The following is a 21795-nucleotide window of genomic DNA, read 5'->3' on the forward strand; positions in this document are numbered from 1 at the left end:
ACACACACACACACACACACACACACACACACACACACACACACACAGGTCTTGACCAGAAAGACTCCTAAGGAATCTTTTGGGAAATATCCTGACTATCTCAGGCAGCTCAATTTCCCCATTTCTTTCCAGCCATCCAAAAATGTTCCAGGTCACCCTCACCACAGGTCACAGATCACTTCCCCTTTGGGCTCTACGGGTTACAACCCTGAATCATCCATCCATCCGACCCCCACCCTCAGGCATGGCATGGTCCGAAATTCACATCTGCTCCTCAGCCCATATAACAGTCACATAAGCTTATCCCTGGCTACAGCTTCCCAATCCTTTATGAGAATTTGCATTTTAGCCTTTGGTTCAGAACCTCCAGTTACCTGCATCTGTCTGAATTTAGGGGACACGCAACACCTTCAAGCAAATTAGAAAGTGGCGCCACTTCTTCCAGACACTTGGGCCATTCACATGTTGGGACACCAAGGTCATAAACATACAACACTCAATGTCTAGGATTTGCATGTGGCCTTCTTAGCGATGCCAAACCCTTGGGCAGTGTGCAACTGGGACAACTGTACTCAGCAGCCATGGAGCTCATCTAAGCGCAGGATTTTTTTTTTTGGGGGGGGGGGTAGAGGGGAGGGAATGGAGTATTGGTCTGTTACCCAGGCTGGAGTGCAGTGGTGTGATCTTGGCTCACTGCAACCTCTGCCTCCAGGGTTCAAGCAATTCTCCCACCTCAGTCTCCTGTGTAGCTGGGATTACAGGCATGCACCACCACACCCAGCTAATTTTTGTATTTTTAGCGGAGACGGGGTTTCACCACGTTGGCCAGGCTGGTCTCAAACTCCTGACCTTAAGTGATCCACCAGCCTCAGCCTCCCCAAAATGCTGGGATTATAGCCATGTCCACAGTTATAGGTGTCTTTTCAATACAGCCTTCAGAATCTTTCCAATAATCCATTTCAGTGTCTCCAAAGCACCCCCACCCCTCCTCACTGGTTTTAGTCTTCACAAAACAGCTTTTGCAGGCTGGAATCCAATCTCTCCCCAGCTTAAACATCTCCTGGAGCTCCCCGACTGTCTTAGAATAAAAGTGAAACTCCTCAGGACAGCGTACAAGGTCCTGCCTGGTCTGATGCTTCTGCAGATCTCCCCAACCCCAAGGCTCCTCATGATCCCCCTTGCTGGCTCAGCTCCAGCTGTGCCACCTTTCTCCTTATTTCAACAGTTCTCCTCTCCTGGCCTTCGCACATGCTGTTCCCAGGCCTGGAGCTCTTTTCTCTCTAGTAAGTGGTTCCCTCTCATTCTTCACCTCAGAAAGCCTCCCCATCTGATGTTCCATCCTCCAGGAACCCAGTTACTCATCTCACCCCGTTTTCATTTCTCCCTAGCACAGCAAAATCTTGTCTTTCTCAATCCAGCAGAAAAAGGCGTGCCATACAAGCACGAGGAAAAGCAGATCCCAGAGCAAACATGGTCCACACTGAACTTTCCCCTAAGGTCCTGTGTGCACAAGGTTAACTGCAGCCAAGTCACTGCAACTTTGCTTACTGGAGAAAGAGCTTCCAGCAGGCTAGAGGGCCATCTGAGGTATCCTGTGGCTTGGGTGTTTGAATCAATAAATAGGATCTTGGAGACTAAGCTCTCACTGTGTTTGGGTTTCTCTCTCTCTCTCTCTCTCTCTCTCTTTCTCTCTCTCTCATTCTCTCTCTCCCCCCTAGAGTTTCTGGTCTCTTTCTGTTCTTTCCTATTTGGAAAATTCTGGGAAAGGAAGAAGGGGTGGAGAAACCTGGGACCAGGGGATCCCAAATTCTCTTTTGTGGTGGGAGGTCCTCATGGCATCCCCCATGGAGTGCCAGGAGAAAGGGCTGAGGACAGGGGTCTTGCTTGGCAGCCGGAGAAGGAAAGGCAAAGTAGGGTTCTTGGCCTGGAACTCCCACCCCTTGGAGGAGGCCCCCGAGGGGGAATTAGCAGCAATAGGGAGCTGTGTCAGGTCATCCCGATCTCAGCCCACCCTTTCATGGGGCACACAGGCCTAAGGGAGAGGAATAGAGGGTATGGCAGCTGGAACCTCGGCCAAGTCTCAAGCAGCTCTTTGAGCCTCAGTTTTGCCATCTGTCAAATGGGTGTGTTGAAATCTATGATATGAGGACTGGGTTTGTAGGGGGAGAGGGAGAGGCAAACTCCCAAAGGGAAGTAGGGGCAGCGTGGGTGCCCCAGAGCCGTCCCCTCGGCCCCCAGGGTTTGGGCGCCCAAGGGCGCATGTGCTTTTGAAATCCCATCCTCCCCCCTCCCCCCATTTATTTTTTGCACAAACATCTAAAGGGACTCCGGTATTCCGGGGCCCTCCAACCAGAATCCTGGTCCCTCCAGTCCCCAGATCACCTAGAGGGGCCCTCCAGGGAGCTCTATCCCTTGCCCAGGGCCCCCCCTTGAGGGAGCTGAGATTTCCATGCTTGGCAATTGGTCTGGGGTCCCAGGGGTCTGGGTCCCGTCTTATGGCTTTTCCAGGGGACAGGAGGCTGTGCCTCCCAGTACCGGAGCCCCGGGATGTGGCCTCCTCCATGGGGACGAGGTTTCCCCCATCCCAGCTCAAAATGCCCCCTAGATGCTGGGGGCGTGGCCTCAAGTTGGGGATGTGGCTTCTTCCTTCATCGCGCCCTTGGGCGTGGCCTCCCGAGAGGGCGGGGCATCCTCCATTCCTAATTCTCCAAAAGGGAGAGCTCAGTCAAGGGCGTAGGCGCAGCCCACCCTCGGCGTGTAGTCTCCCGAGCCCCGCCCCTGGGGAGGTCCCACCGAGACGCAAGCCCCTCCCCGCCCAGCGCCCTCCGCGCAGGCGCAGTGCCGCTCGGCCGCCCGCCCCGCGCTAAGGCGCAGGCGCGGCACCACCCTCCTCGGCTGAGCGCGTGTCGGACTTGAGTTTCACGAACTCCTTGGCCACCTCGTCGTTGCTGCGCTGCGAGAGGATTCGCAGGACCGTGAGGCCGGTGTCGTCCATGTGGATGCGACGGCCTAGCGGCAGCCAGCACGCGGCGCTCCCGCGCTGGGCCAGCTCGCGCAGCTGCAGCACGGCCAGCCCCACCGTGCGGTCCTCGCGCGCGAAGCAGTAGTCCTTGACGCACACCTGCAGCTCGTAGCACTCGGGGCCCGCGTCGGCGCTCAGCGTACTGCGGGGGGCGGGGGGAACGAGAGTCAGGCCACACCCACAGTGATGCCCCGCCCCCACCGCATTTGCTGGCCACGCCCACGCCCGGGAGGACCACACCCGGGAGGACGACCCCGGGGTACCCACACCTATCACCTCCCACGCTACGCTAGCCCCGCCCCTGCCCCGTTACGTGCCCTACAACCCTGCGCTTGGCCATGCCCACAACAGCTGATCTCGAGCTGGGCCATACCCACGCCTGTTTGTCCCGTTTTTCCACCCACGGAAAAATGACCGCATAGTTTTACTCCAGCTCCCGCCCCTCTAACCCTTTCCTCAGACACCGCCCCGCAAGGCCATGGCCGCACCCTGAGATACCCGCGCCTGTGCCCTCTGCCGGCTGAACTGCTGCCCGCACGGCCCCGCCCCTAATGTCCCATCCAGAAGCTCTTTAACCAGGCTCTCCTCTAGACCCACGACGTGGCCCTTTCCCCAGCTCCCCACACCCCCAGCCCACCCCTCTTACTTCCAAGATGCCCTGCAGACATGAGCCTGCCCTGGTGCCTCACCATGGGTGACACCACCGCCCGCATGCCCCTCACCTGTGCTCCTGCTCCTAAGCAGTCCCAGTGACCTGCCCTGACGCCGGCTGGATAAGAGCCCCTCCTACAGGGCCACGCCGCCCAGCTGCTCCCTCTTGTCCCCCTCCCAGGTTGCACCTCTATCCCTGAAGTACTCCGGCCCACCCTGGCTGACATCTGACCTCCCACTAGACCATGCTTCTCCTCCTGAGTATTCCCTAAGGGGGCCAATCGCCCCAAAACCTTCTGACCAAGCGCCCTGTGCTGACATGACCTGGAACTGGCTTCAATCTTGTCCCATAAGAGCTCCCAGCCCCCCTAGATGATACCAGCTAACCAGCTCTGATTTACCGTTACCTCTGTGCATTTTTATGTATTTATTTTATTATATTTATTTATTTTTTGAGCGGGCGTCTTCCCCTGTCACCCAGGCTGGAGTGCAGTGGCACAATCTCGGCTCACTGCAACCTTTGCCTCCCGGGTTCAAACGATTCTTCTGCCTCAGCCTCCCTAGTAGCTGGGATTACAGGCATGCACCACCACACCCGGCTGATTTTTTGTATTTTTAGTAGAGATGGGCGGTCTCACCATGTTGGCCAGGCTGGTCTCGAACTCCTGACCTCAGGTGATCCACTGCCTTGGCCTCCCAAAGTGCTAGGATTACAAGCGTCAGCAACCGTGCCTGGCCCATAGATTTTTGGTTTTTTAAAGACAGGGTCTCGCTATGTCGGTCACCCAGGCTGGAGTACAGTGGCACAATCATAGCTCATTACAGCCTTAAACTCCTGAGCTCAAGCGATATTCCTGCCCCAGCCTCCCAGGTAGCTGGGACTACTTTTGTCTGCACTTTTGTCCCCCAAGAACATCCAACATTGCCCTGCCCCAGTGCTCTATGAGGCTGACACTTGACCCAAGGATCCAGCCCACATGACCCCAACTTTACCTCCGCTAACCACCACCATCTACCCCCGTGAACAGACTTTTTTTTTGAGACAGTCTTCTTGCTCTGTCGCCCAGGCTGGAGTGCCATGGCACAATCATGGCTCACTGCAACCTGTGTCTCCTGGGTTCAAGCGATTCTCATACTCCTCACCCTCTGGAGTAGCTGGGATTACCAGCGCCTGCCACCACACCCGGCTAATTTCTGTATTTTTAATTTTTTTTGAGTCTCGCTCTGTAGCCCAGGCTGGAGTGCAATGGCGCCATCTGGGGTCATTGCAACCTCCACCTCCTGGGTTCAAATGATTCTCCTGTCTCAGCCTCCCGAGTAGCTAGGATTACAGGCGCCCACCACAACACCCAGCTAATATTTTATATTTTTAATAGAGATGTAGTTTCACCACGCTGGCCAGGCTGGTCTCGAACTCCTGGCCTCAAGTGATCTGCCCAAGTTGGCTTCCCAAAGTGTTGAGATTACAGGCGTGAGCCACCATGCTCGGGCAGAGCAGACTTTTTTTTTTTTTTGAGATGGAATTTCGCTTTTGTTGCCCAGGCTGGAGTGCAATGGCTCGATCTTGGCTCACTGCAACCTCCTGGGTTCAAGCGATTCTTCTGCCTCAGCGTCCTGAGTAGCTGGGATCACAGGCGTGCGCCACCACACCTGGCTAATTTTTTTGTGCGTTTTTAGTAGAGACGGGGTTTCACCATGTTGGTCAGGCTGGTCTTGAACTCCTGACCTCAGGTGATCTGTCTGCCTCGGCCTCCCAGAGTGCTGGGATGACAGGCGTGAGCCACCACACCAGGCCAGAGCAGACATTTTTATGCTCTCCACATCATCAGCATCCTCTAGACCCTATCCTGATACCCGCAGCCTAGGCCCACTCCCAACTCCGAGAACCTCCATCCAGTGTGACCCCACCCCCATGCCTGGGATCCATCCACACTCCACTCCTGTCCCCAGAGCCGACTCCTCCAGATGGGCTGCCCCGACGGTCCTGACAAGGCTCAATGTGGACTCCAGTAGTCCCCACCCCCATGCGACCTCGGTCCTGTCCCCAGGTCCCTCAGCCCCCCACTCATAAGCCTCATCACTGCCACCCTCATTCCTTCACCAGACAGAGTCTCCAGCCCCAGCAATGGCCCTGCCCAACATGCACTTCCTACCCAGACTTTCCCTCCCCTCCACAAGTCTTCATCACGAAGTTACTCCACTCTACTCATTGCCTCCCCTGGGATCTGCCTGCTCCCAAAGGTGACCTCCATCCTCGTGTCCCCTCCCTGATGCCATTCCTGCACTACTAAGGTGTCTCCCTTTCCAGCACCCGCACCTAGAATGTGGCCTCTCCCATTCTCGGGCCCAGATCCCAGATCCCTCCTGCCTAGCTGGCTTTGGGGTTCACCTCGTGGATGCCCCTGCCCTTGCCCCCATGCTCTTCGCAGCATCCCAAACTCACAACTGGAAGCTCTCATTGTACTTGGGAGCCCAGCTATTGTTCTTGGATTTGGTCGCAAACTTGCGTTTCTTGTCGCTGAGCTGGGGCCCAATGATGTTGACCTCGATGAATGGCCGGAAGATGCCAGAAGTCTGCCACTTGAGGTCATTGGCAGCCACCACTGTTGGGGGAGGTAGAGGGTAAGACAGGTCAGGTTCTCCCAGTTGGAAAAAGTAAATGTTTGTGGCTCTCAAAACCTGCCCCAAGGCTGGGCGCAGTGGCTCATGCTTGTAATCCCAGCACTTCAGGAGGCAGGTGGATCGCTTGAGTCCAGGAGTTTGAGACCAGCCTGGGCAACATGGTGAAACCCTGTCTCTACGAAAAATACAAAAATTAGCTGGGTGTGGTGGCATATGCCTGTAGTCCCACATACTTGTGGGGCTAAAGCAGGAGGATTGCTTGAGCCTGGGAAGCGGAGGTTGCAGTGAGCTGAGATTGTGCCACTGCACTCCAGCCTGTGTGACAAAGCGAGATCCTGTCTAAAAAAATAAAAATAAAAACAAAACAAAAACAACTCCCCCGCCCGCCAAAAACCATGTCTGAAATAAAGACTACATTTCCCAGCATTCCCATGTAGCTAAGTGTGGTCATATGACTATGTTTTGGCCAATGAGATGAGAGAAAAAAAATCACGTGTACTACTTCTCCACTGTAGTTTAAAAGGCAGGGAGTGAACCCTAAACTTTCCCCTTCCTCTAGCCGCAGTCTGCAATGCTTGTGGGGGCTGAGCTCTTTATGAGCCTACAGTGGAGGAAAAACACATTTGAATCCAGGTGTGGTGGCTCACGTCTGCAATCCCAGCACTTTGGGAGGCCCATGTGGAAGGATTGCTTGAGGCCAGGAGTTTGAGACCAGCCTGGATACCAGAGTGAGACCCCATCTCTACAAAAATATAATTTAAAAAGTAGCCAGGTGTGATGCTGCATGCCTGCAATCCCAGCGACTCCGGAAGCGGAGGCAGGAGGATTGCTAGAGCCCAGGAGTTTGAGGCTGCAGTGTGCTATAATTGCACCACAGCACTCCAACCTGGGCAACAGAGTGAGACTCTGGCCTCTAAAACAAACAAACAACAACAACACATTAGGGATGAAAATGCAACAAAAGGGCCGGGCGCGGTGGCTCAAGCCTGTAATCCCAGCACTTTGGGAGGCCGAGACGGGCGGATCACGAGGTCAGGAGATCGAGACCATCCTGGCTAACATGGTGAAACCCTGTCTCTACTAAAAAATACAAAAAACTAGCCGGGCGAGGTGGTGGGCGCCTGTAGTCCCAGCTACTTGGGAGGCTGAGGCAGGAGGATGGCATAAACCTGGGAGGCAGAGCTTGCAGTGAGCTGAGATCTGGCCACTGCACTCCAGGCTGGGCGACAGAGCGAGACTCCATCTCAAAAAAAAAAAAAAAAAAAAAAAAAAGAAAATGCAACAAAAGATGTCAGCAGCACAGATCACCAGCACCACGAAGCTGTCGTATCAGCTTGAGGCTGGTTGCTCTTAGACTGTTACCCCAGAGGAAAACTAATTCTATCATTTTTGTTCATTTGTTTACATGGAGTCTCACTCTGTCACGCAGGCTGGAGTGCAGTGGCGCGATCTCAGCTCACTGCAACCTCCACCTCCCAGGTTCAAGCGATCTTCCCACCTCAGCCTCCTGAGTAGCTGGGATTACAGGCGCACACCACCACACCCCGCTACTTTTTGAATTTTTAGTAGAGAAAGGGTTTCACCACGTTGGCCAGGCTGGTCTCGAACTCCTGGCCTGAAGTGATCCGCCAGCTTCGGCCTCTCAAAGTACTGGGATTCCAGGCCTGAGCCACCACACCTGGCCTAATTCTGTCTTATTTAAGCCATGTCAAAAACAACCCAATCTGTGTTCTAGTCAACAAAAGACAAGAAAAGGAAAGCAGGGCTGAGAGATGGAGAAAGTGGGATTCAGTCTTATAACACTGTTTACACTGCTGGATCCAGCCATGCCTGAAGGTGGTGACCTCTGGACATTTCCATTTTATGGACCATTAAACAACAACAACAAAAAAGGGTATTGCTTAAGCCAGTTTGAATTTGATTTCTGTTTTGGAACCCAGCAAGTCCCTCCCACCTCAGACCACTCACCTTTCACTGTGACCTTGTGTTCCCCAGTTCCTGGATGAGTAAACAGCTCAACGTGGACGGAGACTTCACCCACAGGGTCTTCTACACCCAAGCCTGGGCAGGGCAGGGGAGGATGGTCAGCATGAGCTCTGTTCTTTCCCACCCACCAGGAGGGACCTTGACGGCCTCCCACCCACCCGTGCTGGCGGCACCAGGTCATCAGCCCTGTTAGGGAGGCACTGAGGGGGGCCGGGATAGGAGGTGCTCTTGGGAAGCCAAGAATCCTGGGTTCTGGCCTTTTACTGCCTTGCTGTGTGATCTTGGGTAGATCGCTTAACCTCTCTGAGCCTAATGCAATTCTTTTCTTTTTTCTTATTCCATTGACTGCCATGTTGTCAAAATTCAGTCTTCGCGTTACACTACATCTTGGCAACATCTGGCACCCTGGCCTCCTGTGGCTGTTTGTCCTCTTGGCTGCAACAACGTCACCACCTCCAGATTCTCATCCTACATAGTTGTCACTCCTTCCAACCCCCTTTTGTCATTTTCTCCTCTGTGGGTCCTCAAACTAACCCTGCACCTCAATCTTTGACTCTCTTCTTTGTCTTCACTTCTTCCCTAGGTGCCCATAAACTGGAAAATCCTGCCAGCTCTACCTTCAAAATACATCCATATGTCTTTTACCTGTATCCTACACCTGCCCCCAGCATCCCATGCCTGGACTATCGCATTAGCCTCCTTACTGGTCTCCCTCCTTCCATTCTTTCATCAACTCTCAATATACCAGCCAGAAAAATTGTATTAAGTCAGAGCTTGTCGGCAGGGCACGGTGGCTCACTGCTGTAATCCAGCATTTTGGGAGAGTGAGGCAGGAGGCTCCCTTGAGCCCAGGAGTTTGAGACTAGCCTGGGCAACACGGCAAAACCCCATCTCTACAATAAATACAAAAATTAGTGGCCATGGTGGCGCGTGCTTGTAGCCCCAGCTACTCTGGTGGCTGAGGTGGGAGGGACGCTTGAGCTCAGAAGTGTCCAGGCTGCAGTGAGATGAGATCGCACCACTGCACTTCAACCTGGGTGACAGAGTGAGACCCTGTCTCAGAAAATTAAAAAATAAATACATAAATAAAATTTAAAAGTCAGATCATGTTCCTCCTCTGCTCAAAACTCTTCCGTGGGTTGGGCAGTGGTGGCTCATGCCGTAACCCCAGTACTTTGGAGGGCTCATGCCTGTAATCCCAGCATTTTGGGAGGCCAAGGTGGGCAGATAACTTGAGTTCAAGAGTTCGAGCCCAGGCTGGCCAACATGGTGAAACCCTGTCTCTACTAAAAATACAAAAATCAGCCGGGCGTGGTAGTGCACGCCTGTAATCCCAGCTACTTGGAAAGCTCAGACAGGAGAATCACTTGAACCTGGGAGGCAGAGGTTGCAGTGAGCCCAGATTGAACCACTGCACTACAGCATGGGTGACAGAGAGAGACCCTGTCTCAAAAAAAAAAAAAAAAGAGAGAGAAAAGAAAATTAGCCAGGCATGGTGATGCGTGCACCTGTAGTCCCAGCTACTTGGGAGGCTGAGGCAGGAGGATCGCCTAATCCCATCCCAGTAGGTTAAGGCTGCAGTGAGCTATGATCCCGCCACTGCACTTGAGCCTGGGTGACACAGTAAGACTGTATAAAAAGGAAACAAAACAAAGCAAAAACAAACTCTTCCATGGCTCCCACCTCACTCTGAAATAATCAAAGTGGTTTTTGCGATCTACAACACTCCTTCCAATAGTGGCCCTTTCCAGTAGGTTACTATTACCTCTCCCCACTCACCCCATTCTTGCCCTTGTTAACTCTGATCCAGCCCCACAGGTCACCTCATTGCATCACCTGGCTCAGAATCCTCATCCCTCCTGATGTGACAGCTAGTAGGAGCATATTTTATTTTCCTTACCCGTACTTCCCTTCTAGTGCAGAATCTTAAGTTTCTTTTCTTCCTTTTTTTTTTTTTTGAGATGGAGTCTCGCTCTGTTGCCCAGGCTGGAGTGCAGTAGCCGGATCTCAGCTCACTGTAAGCTCCGCCTTCCGGGTTTACGCCATTCTCCTGCCTCAGCCTCCCGAGTAGCTGGGACTACAGGCGCCTGCNGTTTTTTGTTTTTTTTTTTTTTTTTTTTTTTTTTTTGAGACGGAGTCTCGCTGTGTCACCCAGGCTGGAGTGCAGTGGCGCGATCTCGGCTCACTGCAAGCTCCGCCTCCCGGGTTTATGCCATTCTCCTGCCTCAGCCTCCGAGTAGCTGGGACTACAGGCGCCCGCCACCACGCCCGGCTAGTTTTTTGTATTTTTAGTAGAGACGGGGTTTCACCATGTTAGCCAGGATGGTCTCGATCTCCTGACCTCGTGATCCACCCGCCTCGGCCTCCCAAAGTGCTGGGATTACAGGGTTGAGCCACCGCGCCCGGCCTTTTTGTATTTTTTTTGTGGAGACGGGGTTTCACCATTTTGGCCAGGATGGTCTCGATCTCTTGACCTGGTGATCCTCCTGCCTCAGCCTCCCAAAGTGCTGGGATTACAGGCGTGAACCACCGCACCCGGCCTTCTTTTTTGTTTTTGAGACGGAGTCTTGCACTGTCCCCAGGCTGGAGTGCAATGACGCAATCTTGGCTCATTGCAACCTCCGCCTCCCAGGTAAAGCAATTCTCCTGCCTCAGCCTCCTGAGTAGCTGGGATTACAGGCATCCACCCACATGCCTGGCTAATTTTTATATTTTTAGTAGAGATGGGGTTTCACCATGTTGGCCAGGCTGGTCTCAAACTCCTGACTTCAAGTGATCCACCCAACTCAGCCTCCCAAAGTGCTGGGATTACAGGCATGAGCCACCCTGCCCGGCCTCAACCCCTAATTTTTCCATTCTGGAGTCAACAAGTTCCCTTGTCTGCTTGAATCGTGGTGTGGTGGGCTTCTGTGTGGGGTCACACGTGTCCTCCATGGTTCCAATGGGGATCATGGATGCGGCAGCCTGTAAGAATCTCGTCCAGTCCCGCCTTCCGTGACTCAAAAGGGCATCCTGTGGGGCCTGTGGACCTGTGACCGCCAGCACCTCCACCAGCCCCTCCCCAGCCCCTACCAGGCAGCTCCCCACTCCTGGACCACCCCATGCATGGGGAGAAGAAAGGGAAAGTCAGAGGTGAGGGCGGGAAGTTGGGTCAGTCCAAGGCTGATTGGGTTACCTCGCGCTGGACAGGAAGTGACTGAGGGTTGGGAAGCACAGGGGCCTGGAAACCCCCATCACCCCAGGACTGGGGTATGTGGCCCCGGTCTTTGCTGCCCACCCCAGGCCGCCTTCCTTGTTGCCTCAGGCTCCCATTCCACCCCCGCCCCGCGCCACCAGTCACATGCTCAGCCGCCCTGCCCTCCCCCAGGCCGATGCTTCATAGCAAGCTCAATCCGGGCCAGACTGGGGTGCCGGGGGGAATTGGACAGTGGTGGGTCGGGTGAGGGGTCAGACCAAGGCCAAAGCTAGTAAGAAGGGGGGAGGGGGGCAGTGCTGGGTGCCCCCATCCCATGCTTTGCTGGCTCCGTGAGGAAGGGTCTGTCCTGGGCCTCTCAGTGCTTCTTCCAACCCCACTCCCCACTCCCCAAGTCCCGGGACTCCTGCAGGTGAAGGTTCCTCGGACAAGTGGTTGAATCTCCTTTGGCTCTCAGCATCTCATCTGTGGAATGATGGACCCCTCGTGGGGCAGTTAAAGAAATCTGTTTCAGATTCCCCAAGAAGGTTAGGCACGGAGGCTCATGCCTGTAATCCCAGCACTTTGGGAGGCCGAGGTGGGAGGATCATTTGAGGCCAGGAGTTTGACACCAGCCTGGGCAACATAGCCCAGGAGGTGGAGGCTGCAGTGAGCTGAGATTTCATCATTGCACTCCAGCCCGGGTGACAGCACCTGCCTCAAATTGAAAACAAACTGGTCAGGTGCTGGGATTACACCTGTCATCCTAGCACTTTGGGAGGCCGAGGCCAAGGCAGGTGGACCACTTGAGGCCAGGAGTTCAAGACCAGCCTGGCCAACATGGCGAAACCCCGTCTCTACTAAAAATACAAAAATTAGCCAGGTGTGGTGGTGCAGGCCTGTCATCCCAGCTACTCAGGAGGCTGAGGCACAAGAATCGCTTGAACCCAGGAGGCGAACGGAGGTTGCAGTGAGCTGAGATTTCGCCACTGCATTCCAGCCTGGGTCACAGAGTGAGACTCTGTCTCAAACAACAACAACAACAAAACCAAGCATAGATTCTTCAAGAAATGCCTGGCGCAAGGTCCTGCTCAGCGTTAGAGCCTGATAAGTGTTCACTGTTTTCTATGCTAGGAAATGTGACATCAAATATATTAATGAGAACAGTAATAATGGCCAGGCGTGGTGGCTCACACCTATAATCCCAGCACTTTGGGAGGCTGAGGTGGGCGGATCACCTGAGGTCTGGATTTCAAGACCGGCCTGGCCAACATGGAGAAATCTGTTTCTACTAAAAATACAAAATTAGCTGGGCGTGGTGGCGCATGCCTGTAATCCCAGCTACTTGGGAGGCTGAGGCAGGAGAATCGCTTGAACCCAGGAGGTGGAGGTTGAGCCAAGATTGCATCATTGCCCTCCAGCCTGGGCAACAAGAGCAAAACTCCATCTCAAAAAAAAAAAAAAAAAAAAAAAAAGAAAGAAAGAATGAAAGAACATTAATAACAGTGAGGAATTGCTGAGATCTTACTATCTGCCAGAAATCGCTCTAAATGTAACTCCTTCAATCCTAAAAATAATCTCCTCAGCCTGGCATAGTGGCGCACACCTGTAATCCCAGCATTTTGGGAGGCCAAGGAGGAGGATCACTTAAGGCCAGGAGCTCAAGATGAGCCCGGACAACAAAGTGAGACCCCCTCTCTACAAAAAAAATTTAAAAATTAGCTAGCCATGGTGGCATGTGCCTGTAGTCCCAGCTCCTCGGGAGGCTGAGGCAGGAGGATCACTTGAGCACAGGAGGGAGGCTGCAGTGAGCAGTGATTGCACCACTGCATTCCAGCCTAGGTGACAGAAGGAGACCCTGTCTCTAAATAATAATAATATCGATAACAATAATCTTATGAAGTAGGGTCCTTGACTGTCCCCATTTTACAGATGAGAAAACTGAGGCTCAGGGAATCAGATTCTTGCCCAAGGTGCCTACCCATGGAGTGGCTGGGCTGGAATCACAGCCCAGCTCTTAATCTGACAGGTGACTGTCCCGGGGTCCCAGGATCTGGCTTAAAAAAATGTGTCATTTCAGGAGAAATGAATTCTGGGATTCTCACTGGAATCACTTCTTCCCCATGTAGAACCAGCAAATCGTCCTTCCCCCTCACCCGCCTGGGCCCTCCAAGCTGCTCAGGCCTGGGCGGCAGCCCTGCAGGCCCCTGAGGCAGAAGGACGATCCTTTTACTAGCCGGGGCCGGGAGGGGCGCAGGCACCGGGCCCCAGGCGAGGGGGGGGGGGGGGGGGGGGGGGGGGGCGGCGGAGGCACGTACCCTTCTCAGGATAAATGTCTTCACTAAGGGTAAACCTAGTACCTTTTCCACCATGGACTAATTGGGGGGTGGAGAGGGGAGAGAGGTGGGAAGCATGGGGAGCGGGGAGAGACGAGCCAGTGAGAGGTGAGGATGGAGGAGTGTGTGTGGAGCGGGCAAGGGAGGCGCGGAGAGGGGACAGCGAGTGAGAGGGAGGAAAAACAAGAGAGAGAGAAACGTCAGCTGCAGACAGACGGAGAGACAGACAGACAGCCTCCTGCTCCACGGACGCCAGAGACACTAAAAGCAGCCAGGACTGGAAGGGAAGCTGAGCTCAGAGACCCAGCGCCCACGGAGGGCCCTGGGCTGGCTGGATCCGGGGGGAAGGGGGCCGTCGGAGGCCACAGGCCTTTACTCCCCTCGCCCCAGGCTGGGTGTCGATGGCGATTCTCCCTCTCCCTCCTGAGGTCAAGCTGCCAAACTTCTTGCCCTTGTTGGGACCAATTTTGAAAAGGGGGGCGGTCCCCAAGGAATCCCGCCCTCCATCCAGCCCCAGCTGCCGTGTGTGTGCACTCAGAGAGGGACAGGAGACCGAAGCAAAAGACAGAGAGAAAGAGAGAGAGAGTTTGAGAAATGGGAACTCCCTCTCCGTCCAGCCTCCCCCACCAAGTCGAGGTCCCTCCCACCCTCGGGGCTGTCAATCATTCCTTAGCCCCATGACGTCACAGAGGTCCCTCCTCAGGGGACTTCAACCACTCCCCGGGACCATGAAGTCAGAGGTCCCACCCGTGGACCTGCCAATCATTCCTTGACCCCTTGACATCAGAGGTCCTGCTCATCCTGAGCTGTCAATCACTCCTGAAGTCTCCCAGAGCTGTCAACCACTCCCTGGACCCATGACTGTCCAGGTCCCTCAGGAGCTGACAATCATTCATTGGCCCTGGGACACCATAGATTTTCCTGGGAGATGACAATCACTTTGTGGCCCTACGAAGTCACAGGTTCCACACCTAAGAGTCATCAAGCCTGCCCTGGTCCTTGATGTCAAAGACATTCCATCCCAGAGCTGCCAATCATTGTCTGGCTCCAGGACATCACAGATTTTCCCAGGAGCTGACAATCACCTCCCGGCCTGTGACGTCAGAGGCCCCGCCCCCACGAACCTTTGATCACTCATTGGTCCCCGGACTTGGTGCAGAGATGTCAATTCCGCCCCATCCATGACATCACAGGGGGAGTGAGCCGCACAGCCGCACAGGCTTGGGGCGGGGCTGTCTCTGCGGAGCGCGAAAGGGTGATGGGGTCTGGGCGCCCTTACCCTGGGCCGATTGCGTCTGTACAAAGGTCTTAATGAGCAGGTCGGTGGCCTGTGTGTAGAGCGACAGGGCATAGCGCAGGGATTGCAGGTCCGGGCTCTTCTCCAGGAAGGTCTTCTTGAGGCCCACGCCACCCGCATGGAAATATTGCTGGGGAGGACAGGGTGGGAAGAGGTGAGGCTGGTGGGACGCTCTACCCACTCATAGGGCGGGGTAGCCCTGCTGTCACCACTCCCAATTCCTCCTGCTACTACTTTCTCACCTCTTCCTTTGCTTTGCCTAGTGAACTCCTATGCATTCCTCAGAACCCACCTCTCACATGCCCTCTTCCAGGAAGCCCTGGCTTCTCCCACCTTGGGTTCACCCAGCCCCCATCCTTCCCTCTACCCTTCTACACCTCAAGAAACGCCTGGCACAAGGTCCTTTACATCCTTCCCTCTATACCTTCTCACTCCTTGGGCTCCCCCAGCCCACATCCTTCCCTCTACCCCAAGCCTAATCCTACAAGGCTGAGGATGTCTGTATCCAGCCGTCTTCCCTGACGTGGGGCTCCTTAATGCTCCGGCATTAGCCAGCCCAGCTCTGGCACAGAAGAGGGAATGAGGGAGTGTTTATCAACTGAATGAATTAATGTGGGTCTGAGGCAAACCTAGGTCCATGACCACAGCAGCCACACCCTCTACACCCCCCACCTGGCATGGGGAGGGGTAGGGCCTCTCACCTTGATTGTGTCCAGGGCCAACTCAACCACCGCGCACTGCTTTGGGGTCAAGCTCTTGGCTTCTTCTCGTACCATGTGGTCCTGGATGGATGGGGAGAGGGGCCACGTGGGTGGAGTGGGCTCCACCTTCGGAATCTGTGCCTATGGGTCTCATCCCTGTTAAACTTGGAGGAGCTGGGCTGAGGGTCTATGTTTTCATCATCCCAGCACCCAATATGTGACTGGTACACAGCAGGTGCTCAACAAATACTTGTTGAACAAATGACTTGCCCTCTTGATCAAGTTGTACCTGAAGCTGAACCATTCACATCTTTCCGACATACTGGGGAGCAAATATCTTGTGCTTCAGTGAGTAGTTTCTGTCCTTTGAGCCTGTAATGCACGTCATCATCCTGCAAACCCTCCCCCAGGATGGTGGCAACCTGGAAGCCACATGAGTTTGGGGAGCAGTCCCTCACCCCATACTCCAGCCCCACTCCTCACCTTGAGTTTGGACAGCTGACCCAGCTCCTTGGCTGCATTGAAGATCATCTGGGTTCCCTGCGGGTAACAATAGACAGCTGGGTGAGGGCAGGGGCGCTACAGCTGACACTCCAGCCCCAGAGACCATCTTGGTTCTTGCCCAAAGGCTCTGGGCAGGGCAATAATTGTGTCCCAGAGACAGAGGTCTGGAATTCCCCAGGAAGAACTGAGGAGGATGTGGTGAGCTTGTCCCTGAAAATCCCAGTCCCGTGGGGATAGTACCCACCCTCTCAGCCTCAACCAGGCTTGTGTAATGGGAGAAACAGACAGGGACCAGACTGTGAGGGGCAGTGGGTTGGGGGGGGCCTCAGACGGTGGTGTTTGTGGGTGTGGGCAGGGTTTTCCAGGGAAAGGGAGCTTTGGGAAAACAAAAGGCCGGGCTGCGGTTTCAGAAAATGGCTCTGGTAAAACACTTCCTCCTCCTCAAGGAAGCATCCCCTCTGCAGGGAAATTTCCCCTGTAATCTGGCAGGACTTTCAGTCTGATTTTTTTTTTTTTTTTTTTTTTTTTGAGACAGGGTCTCCCTCTGTTGCCCAGGCTGGAGTGCAGTGGCGTGATCATAGCTCATTGCAACCTCAAACTCCTGGGCTCAAGCAATCCTCCTGCCTCCCCAGTAGCTGGGACTACACGTGTGAGCCACCATGTCCAGCTAATTTGTGAAATTTTTTCATAGAGATGGGGTCTTGCTGTGTTGTCCAGGCTGGTCTTGAATTCCTGGGCTCAATTGATCCTCCCACTTCAGCCTCCCAAAGTGCTGGGATTACAGGCTTGAGCCACGTTGCCAGCCAGTCTGACCTCTTTTTTTTTGAGACGGAGTCTTGCTCTGTCACCCAGGCTGGAGTGCAGTTGCACGATCTTGGCTCACTGCAAGCTCCGCCTCCCGGGCTCAAGCCATTCTCCTGCCTCAGCCTCCCGAGTAGCTGGGACTACAGGCGCCTGCCACCACGCCTGGCTATTTTTTTTTGTATTTTTAGTAGAGACAGGGTCTCACCGTGTTAGCCAGGATGGTCTCGATCTCCTGACCTCGTGATCTGCCTGCCTTGGTCTCCCAAAGTGCTGGGATTACAGGCGTGAGCCACCATGCCCGGCCCAGTCTGACCTCTTAAAGGAAAAATCCTCCCTCTATACAAACACCTCCATATCCATCCTCAACCCCACTCCCAAACAGACACTGGCAAGATGGTGATGTGGTGATGGCTCTGACAAGCCAGATGGGCCTGGGTTCAAATTGCAGCCCTGCTGTGTGGCCCTGGGCAAGTCACTTAACCTCTCTGAGCCTCAGTTTTCCCATCTAGATGGGGAAAATCATATCCACTTTGTGGCTTAGTCTGAACTAAACATGTCTTTGCTCAGTGTTCACTAATTATCACTTGGTCTCAAAGTCATGGGCAATGCTAAGGGAGACGGGGTCCCAGCCTGGAAGGCATGTCTCTAGCCCCCTCTCTCACTGTTGGATGGCCCCAGTCTTGTCCCTGAATACTCTGAGCCTCAATTCCCACCCTGGCTACCATGGATACCCATGGTAACTTGGGGGACAGGGTGGGGCTGAGTATTGAGGCAACGAGTCTTGTATTACTGGGTCCTGGGATGGTCTGGGGGTCCTGGGTGAGGCTATGTGGGGAGGGGGCCCATTTACAGTGGGGAAATTTGAATGATGTTTATAGTCTACCAGCTGGCCACCTGGTCATTCCTACTAGTATTATTATTATCATCTTGGCTGTTACTATTCTTATTTCTTGTCGTGATCCTGAGGTTCTTACAAGGCACAGTTATTCAGGGGTCCAGCGAACTGGGCCTCAGTTTCCCCTGCTGCACCCACCTGTAGTCTGGCAGGGCTCAGGGGCCTTCCTGGGTACCCTCTGCCCTACCCACCAACCCCCCACCCACCACCCCAAACGAGCAAGCCAGACAGACAAAGGAAGAAGAGACCAACAGACAGTTTCACAGTACGCCCTCGGACGGCACGAACCACAGAGGTGGAAGGGGGCACAGGGGTGGGGTGGAGGGGAGTGGGGTGGGAGCCAGACAGACAGTGAGAGGCCGGTCTTACGTCTGAGTGGCTTGGCAATTTCACCCTGCCCTGTGGAGAGAATCAGGTGGAGGTCAGAGTTCTGGTGACTGCTGGGAGGATACTCAGTGGGACTTCCCTGCCCCCTCAAAACACAGTCTCACTTCCCAGCCCAGGAGCTCCTCCCCAGGTCCTGAGTCTAATGGTGGGCCCCCTCCCCAGCTAGCACCTCCTCTTGTCCCCCAGCGGGGGTTTAGGGGTCAGACTCCTTGACTGCCAGAACACGCTCAGGGTGCCCAGGAGGCTGGAAGCAGCCTCATCCCACAGTCAGCCTGGGGCACCTGGGGAGGTGGGGAGATAAGACAGGGCTAGGAATCTCTCCTCCTCCATTCCTAAGGGGTTGCCCCTGTATCCCAGCACCCGAGTCTACAAAAAACATACTAACATATACTGTAAGTTCACTCAATGCTGAAGAACCCATACACTAAACTACATACGTGCACTCCTAAACACTTGCAGGCATGTGCACAATCACACACATAAACCCACACACCCTTGACCCCACACGGATTCACATCCACATATAGGGTGCCTGGACACTGAATATGCCCCCCAGAGGGCTGGCGGAGAAAGTAGAGAATGTGTGAATCCCTGTGACCCACATTCACAAAGCTATGCACTCCATTTATATGCACAAAGGTACAACAATATCTTCTGCACAAGTGCACAGCAAGACAGCTGCTTGCGTGTTGCTGTAGCTCCCATCTCCTTAACAACAAGCACGCACTAGCACAGCAACAAAAAAAATTTCTACATAAAAAACAACACGTCTCAATCCAGGGTGGCGATCCAGCATATAGGCTCCTCAAGAAGTCACAGAATTTCAGCTGAGCCCAGGGCTCAGATGAGCCCTGTGGGTACTACTGTGGGAGGATGGGAGCTGTTTGTGCACACACATTAGTTCACATGTGCACACACACTGCATGTTCTGTCCCTGGAGAATCACTTCATCTCTGACTTCTGGATTTGCAGGACTTGGTTAGGACAGCTATCTCCTACCCATGACCCCCAGCTGCCCTTCCTGCCTAGGTGCACAGACACACACACATGCACACGCATGCCCAGACACCGGAGCTCAGGGCCTCAGTGAGACGAGGCCCTCATTACCTTTTCTAATCCCTTGCCATGTTTTCTCAAGAGGTTCCCCTGCAGAGACAATGTTACAGGGTGATCAACCTGGCAAGTCGTGCAGGGTGGGAACCTGGGATGCTCACAGGAATATTCACGGGGATGGGGGAATCCACACAGCACAGGGGACTTGACTGGGTTGCATGGGGATAGTGTGTTTGTTTGTGTGTGTGTGTGTGCACGTGTGGGCACACTTTAATGACTGACTCTTAAATGCTGTGAGTTAGAGACAGGAAAGAGAGAGAGAAAGATACAGATACAGAGCTAGAGAAAGCCAGAAAGAAGGGAAATAAGTCACTGCCAAAATAAAATCCACTTACATTTACTGTACACATGAGACCCTTGGTTCTTGGGTTAACAGGAAAGCAAATGTGCTGCATATTCAGACAGATCTGAATTTGAATCCTGACTGGCATATATTTACTATATGACCTTGAACAAGTGACTCCTCTCCGAGCCTCAGCTTTCCTCATCTGCAAAATGGGGATCATAATATCCACCTCACTCAAAGGGTAATCATGAAGGTGAGCTGAAACAGGGGCTATGAGAAGGTCTGGCATATGGGGAGTCATTAAATGTGAATTCCTTTATCCCCCTGCCTACAAAAGCATTGCCTGTGGTCAGGTATGCTGCCACCAAGTGGTTATAGCCAAAGACCCAGGCTGCAGCTACCAGGAAGTAAGCACTTGTAAACTTTTGACAAAGTGAAATCTTGTAACAGCCTTGTCTTGCCCACAAAGGGAAAATCTGAAGTTGTTTTGTCTCTGCTCTCATACATGTCTGCATATCACCACCACCATCACCACCACCACCACCATTAGCTCTGATTTAGTGATCACTGCCTCTGGGCCAGTCACTGAGAGTGCAGTGGCGGGATCTCAGCTCATTGCAACCTCCACTTCATGGGTTCAGGCAATACTGAGATGAGTATTTTAATGCATCATGCCAGTTGGTTCTTAGAACTACCCTCAGGGAGGTGACACAATGAGCCCCATTTTCCAGACAAGAAAACAGAGGCTGGGAGGTCAAGTGACTTCCCAAGGTCACAGAGGGAGAGTGGCTGGGCTAGGATTTGACCCCAAATCTGCCTGACTTCAAAGCCATGACAAAAGTCTCCCACTTGGTCAACTGGGTGTATGTCTGGGATTGGTGTGTGTCGGTGTGGATGGCGGGAGTTGGGTAGGCAGGGTGTTGGGGCACCGAGGAATGGTCTGGAGCATGGAATTGCAGAAGAATCAGAAGTAGAGACCCTCATGGTGGGGACCTGCATTCTGAGAAGCTGCTGACAGTTCAGAGCCCAAAGAGGAGGTCAGAGGAATCCTGGGGTTGATCCTCTTTCTAGCTTCAAGGCATCTGGTGACATTTGGGCCCAGGAGCAAGGTTGGATTCTACGCTTAGATGGCAGGTCCGCTGCGAAGGAGGAGCTAGGATTTGGGTTTGGAAGCCGGTAAGGGGGGCTCCTCTGGACTTCAATGGAACAAAGAAGGTAGGCGTGGTCTCCTTCCCTCCCAGCCCCGCCCTCACCCCATGCCCCGCCCCAGACAGACACAGGCACATCTAGGCGGGAGGGAGGATGGTGGGTGAGGAGGGGGCGCTGGGTGGGTGGGGAGAGGGGTGCAGCGACGCGGTGGGCTGAGTCCAGACACAGAGAGGACGGACAGACAGACGGACAGACGGGCCTCTACTTACGATCATCTGTCAGCCGTGATGGGGGCGGGGCGGTGGGGGAGGGGGGAATAAGGTACCATGAGTCTCCCGGGAAGGCCAGGGAGGGGGCAGAGATGGCAGCACGGAGGGGCAAAACCCCTGCCCCAGCCCAGCCCAGAGGAGACGGGAGGATGGGAAGTCCGAGCCTCCCCCACCATCATCGCCTATCTATGGCCCCCCGCGCACCCTTCCCAAGCCTCCGTGGTCCACCTGGGAAAGACCTCCCCACTCCGCAACGTGCCCACAGCCCAAGTGCCATTGCTGTCCTCAGGTTCCTGACGCCTCCCGGAGGGACCCACGCCCAGCTACATCCCTCTACAGATGTCTGGGTCCCCCTGGTCCCTGGAGATTATGGCCTCTGGTCTATCGGTCCTGGTCTGTGGATGGCCACTGACCTCTGCTTGACCTCTTTGACCTTGGATGCCCTCCATGACCTCTGGCTGACCTCCAGGAGCCCCCTGGTCTATTGATCTCTAATCTTTGAAGTCCATGGTATCCCCCTTCTTTGGCTTTTGAATGAGCCCCAAAGCCCTTAGAAAAACGCACTGATGTCTATGTATGCCTTCTTTTTTTTTTTTTTTGA

The 21795-nt window shown here is 54.0% G+C and overlaps 1 protein-coding gene across 1 annotated transcript in view; it reads right to left on the minus strand.

Annotated features, from left to right (window-relative positions):
* Positions 1–30: 30 nt before the first annotated feature.
* The window catches only part of LOC112617344 (protein unc-13 homolog A-like), a gene marked incomplete at its 5' end in the record, with an annotated part of 31342 nt that continues 9577 nt past the window's right edge, over positions 31–21795 (minus strand). The window contains 9 exons of the mRNA XM_025374102.1: positions 31–3164; positions 6117–6276; positions 8264–8356; positions 15069–15216; positions 15788–15868; positions 16271–16327; positions 18360–18389; positions 19485–19523; positions 21195–21200. Of these exons, the coding sequence (XP_025229887.1) occupies positions 2864–3164; positions 6117–6276; positions 8264–8356; positions 15069–15216; positions 15788–15868; positions 16271–16327; positions 18360–18389; positions 19485–19523; positions 21195–21200 (915 nt within the window). The remainder of the gene's footprint in view (positions 3165–6116; positions 6277–8263; positions 8357–15068; positions 15217–15787; positions 15869–16270; positions 16328–18359; positions 18390–19484; positions 19524–21194; positions 21201–21795) is intronic.

This window comes from Theropithecus gelada, unplaced genomic scaffold (genome assembly GCF_003255815.1).
Source record: "Theropithecus gelada isolate Dixy unplaced genomic scaffold, Tgel_1.0 HiC_scaffold_16070, whole genome shotgun sequence".
Classification (NCBI taxonomy): Eukaryota; Metazoa; Chordata; class Mammalia; order Primates; family Cercopithecidae; genus Theropithecus; species Theropithecus gelada.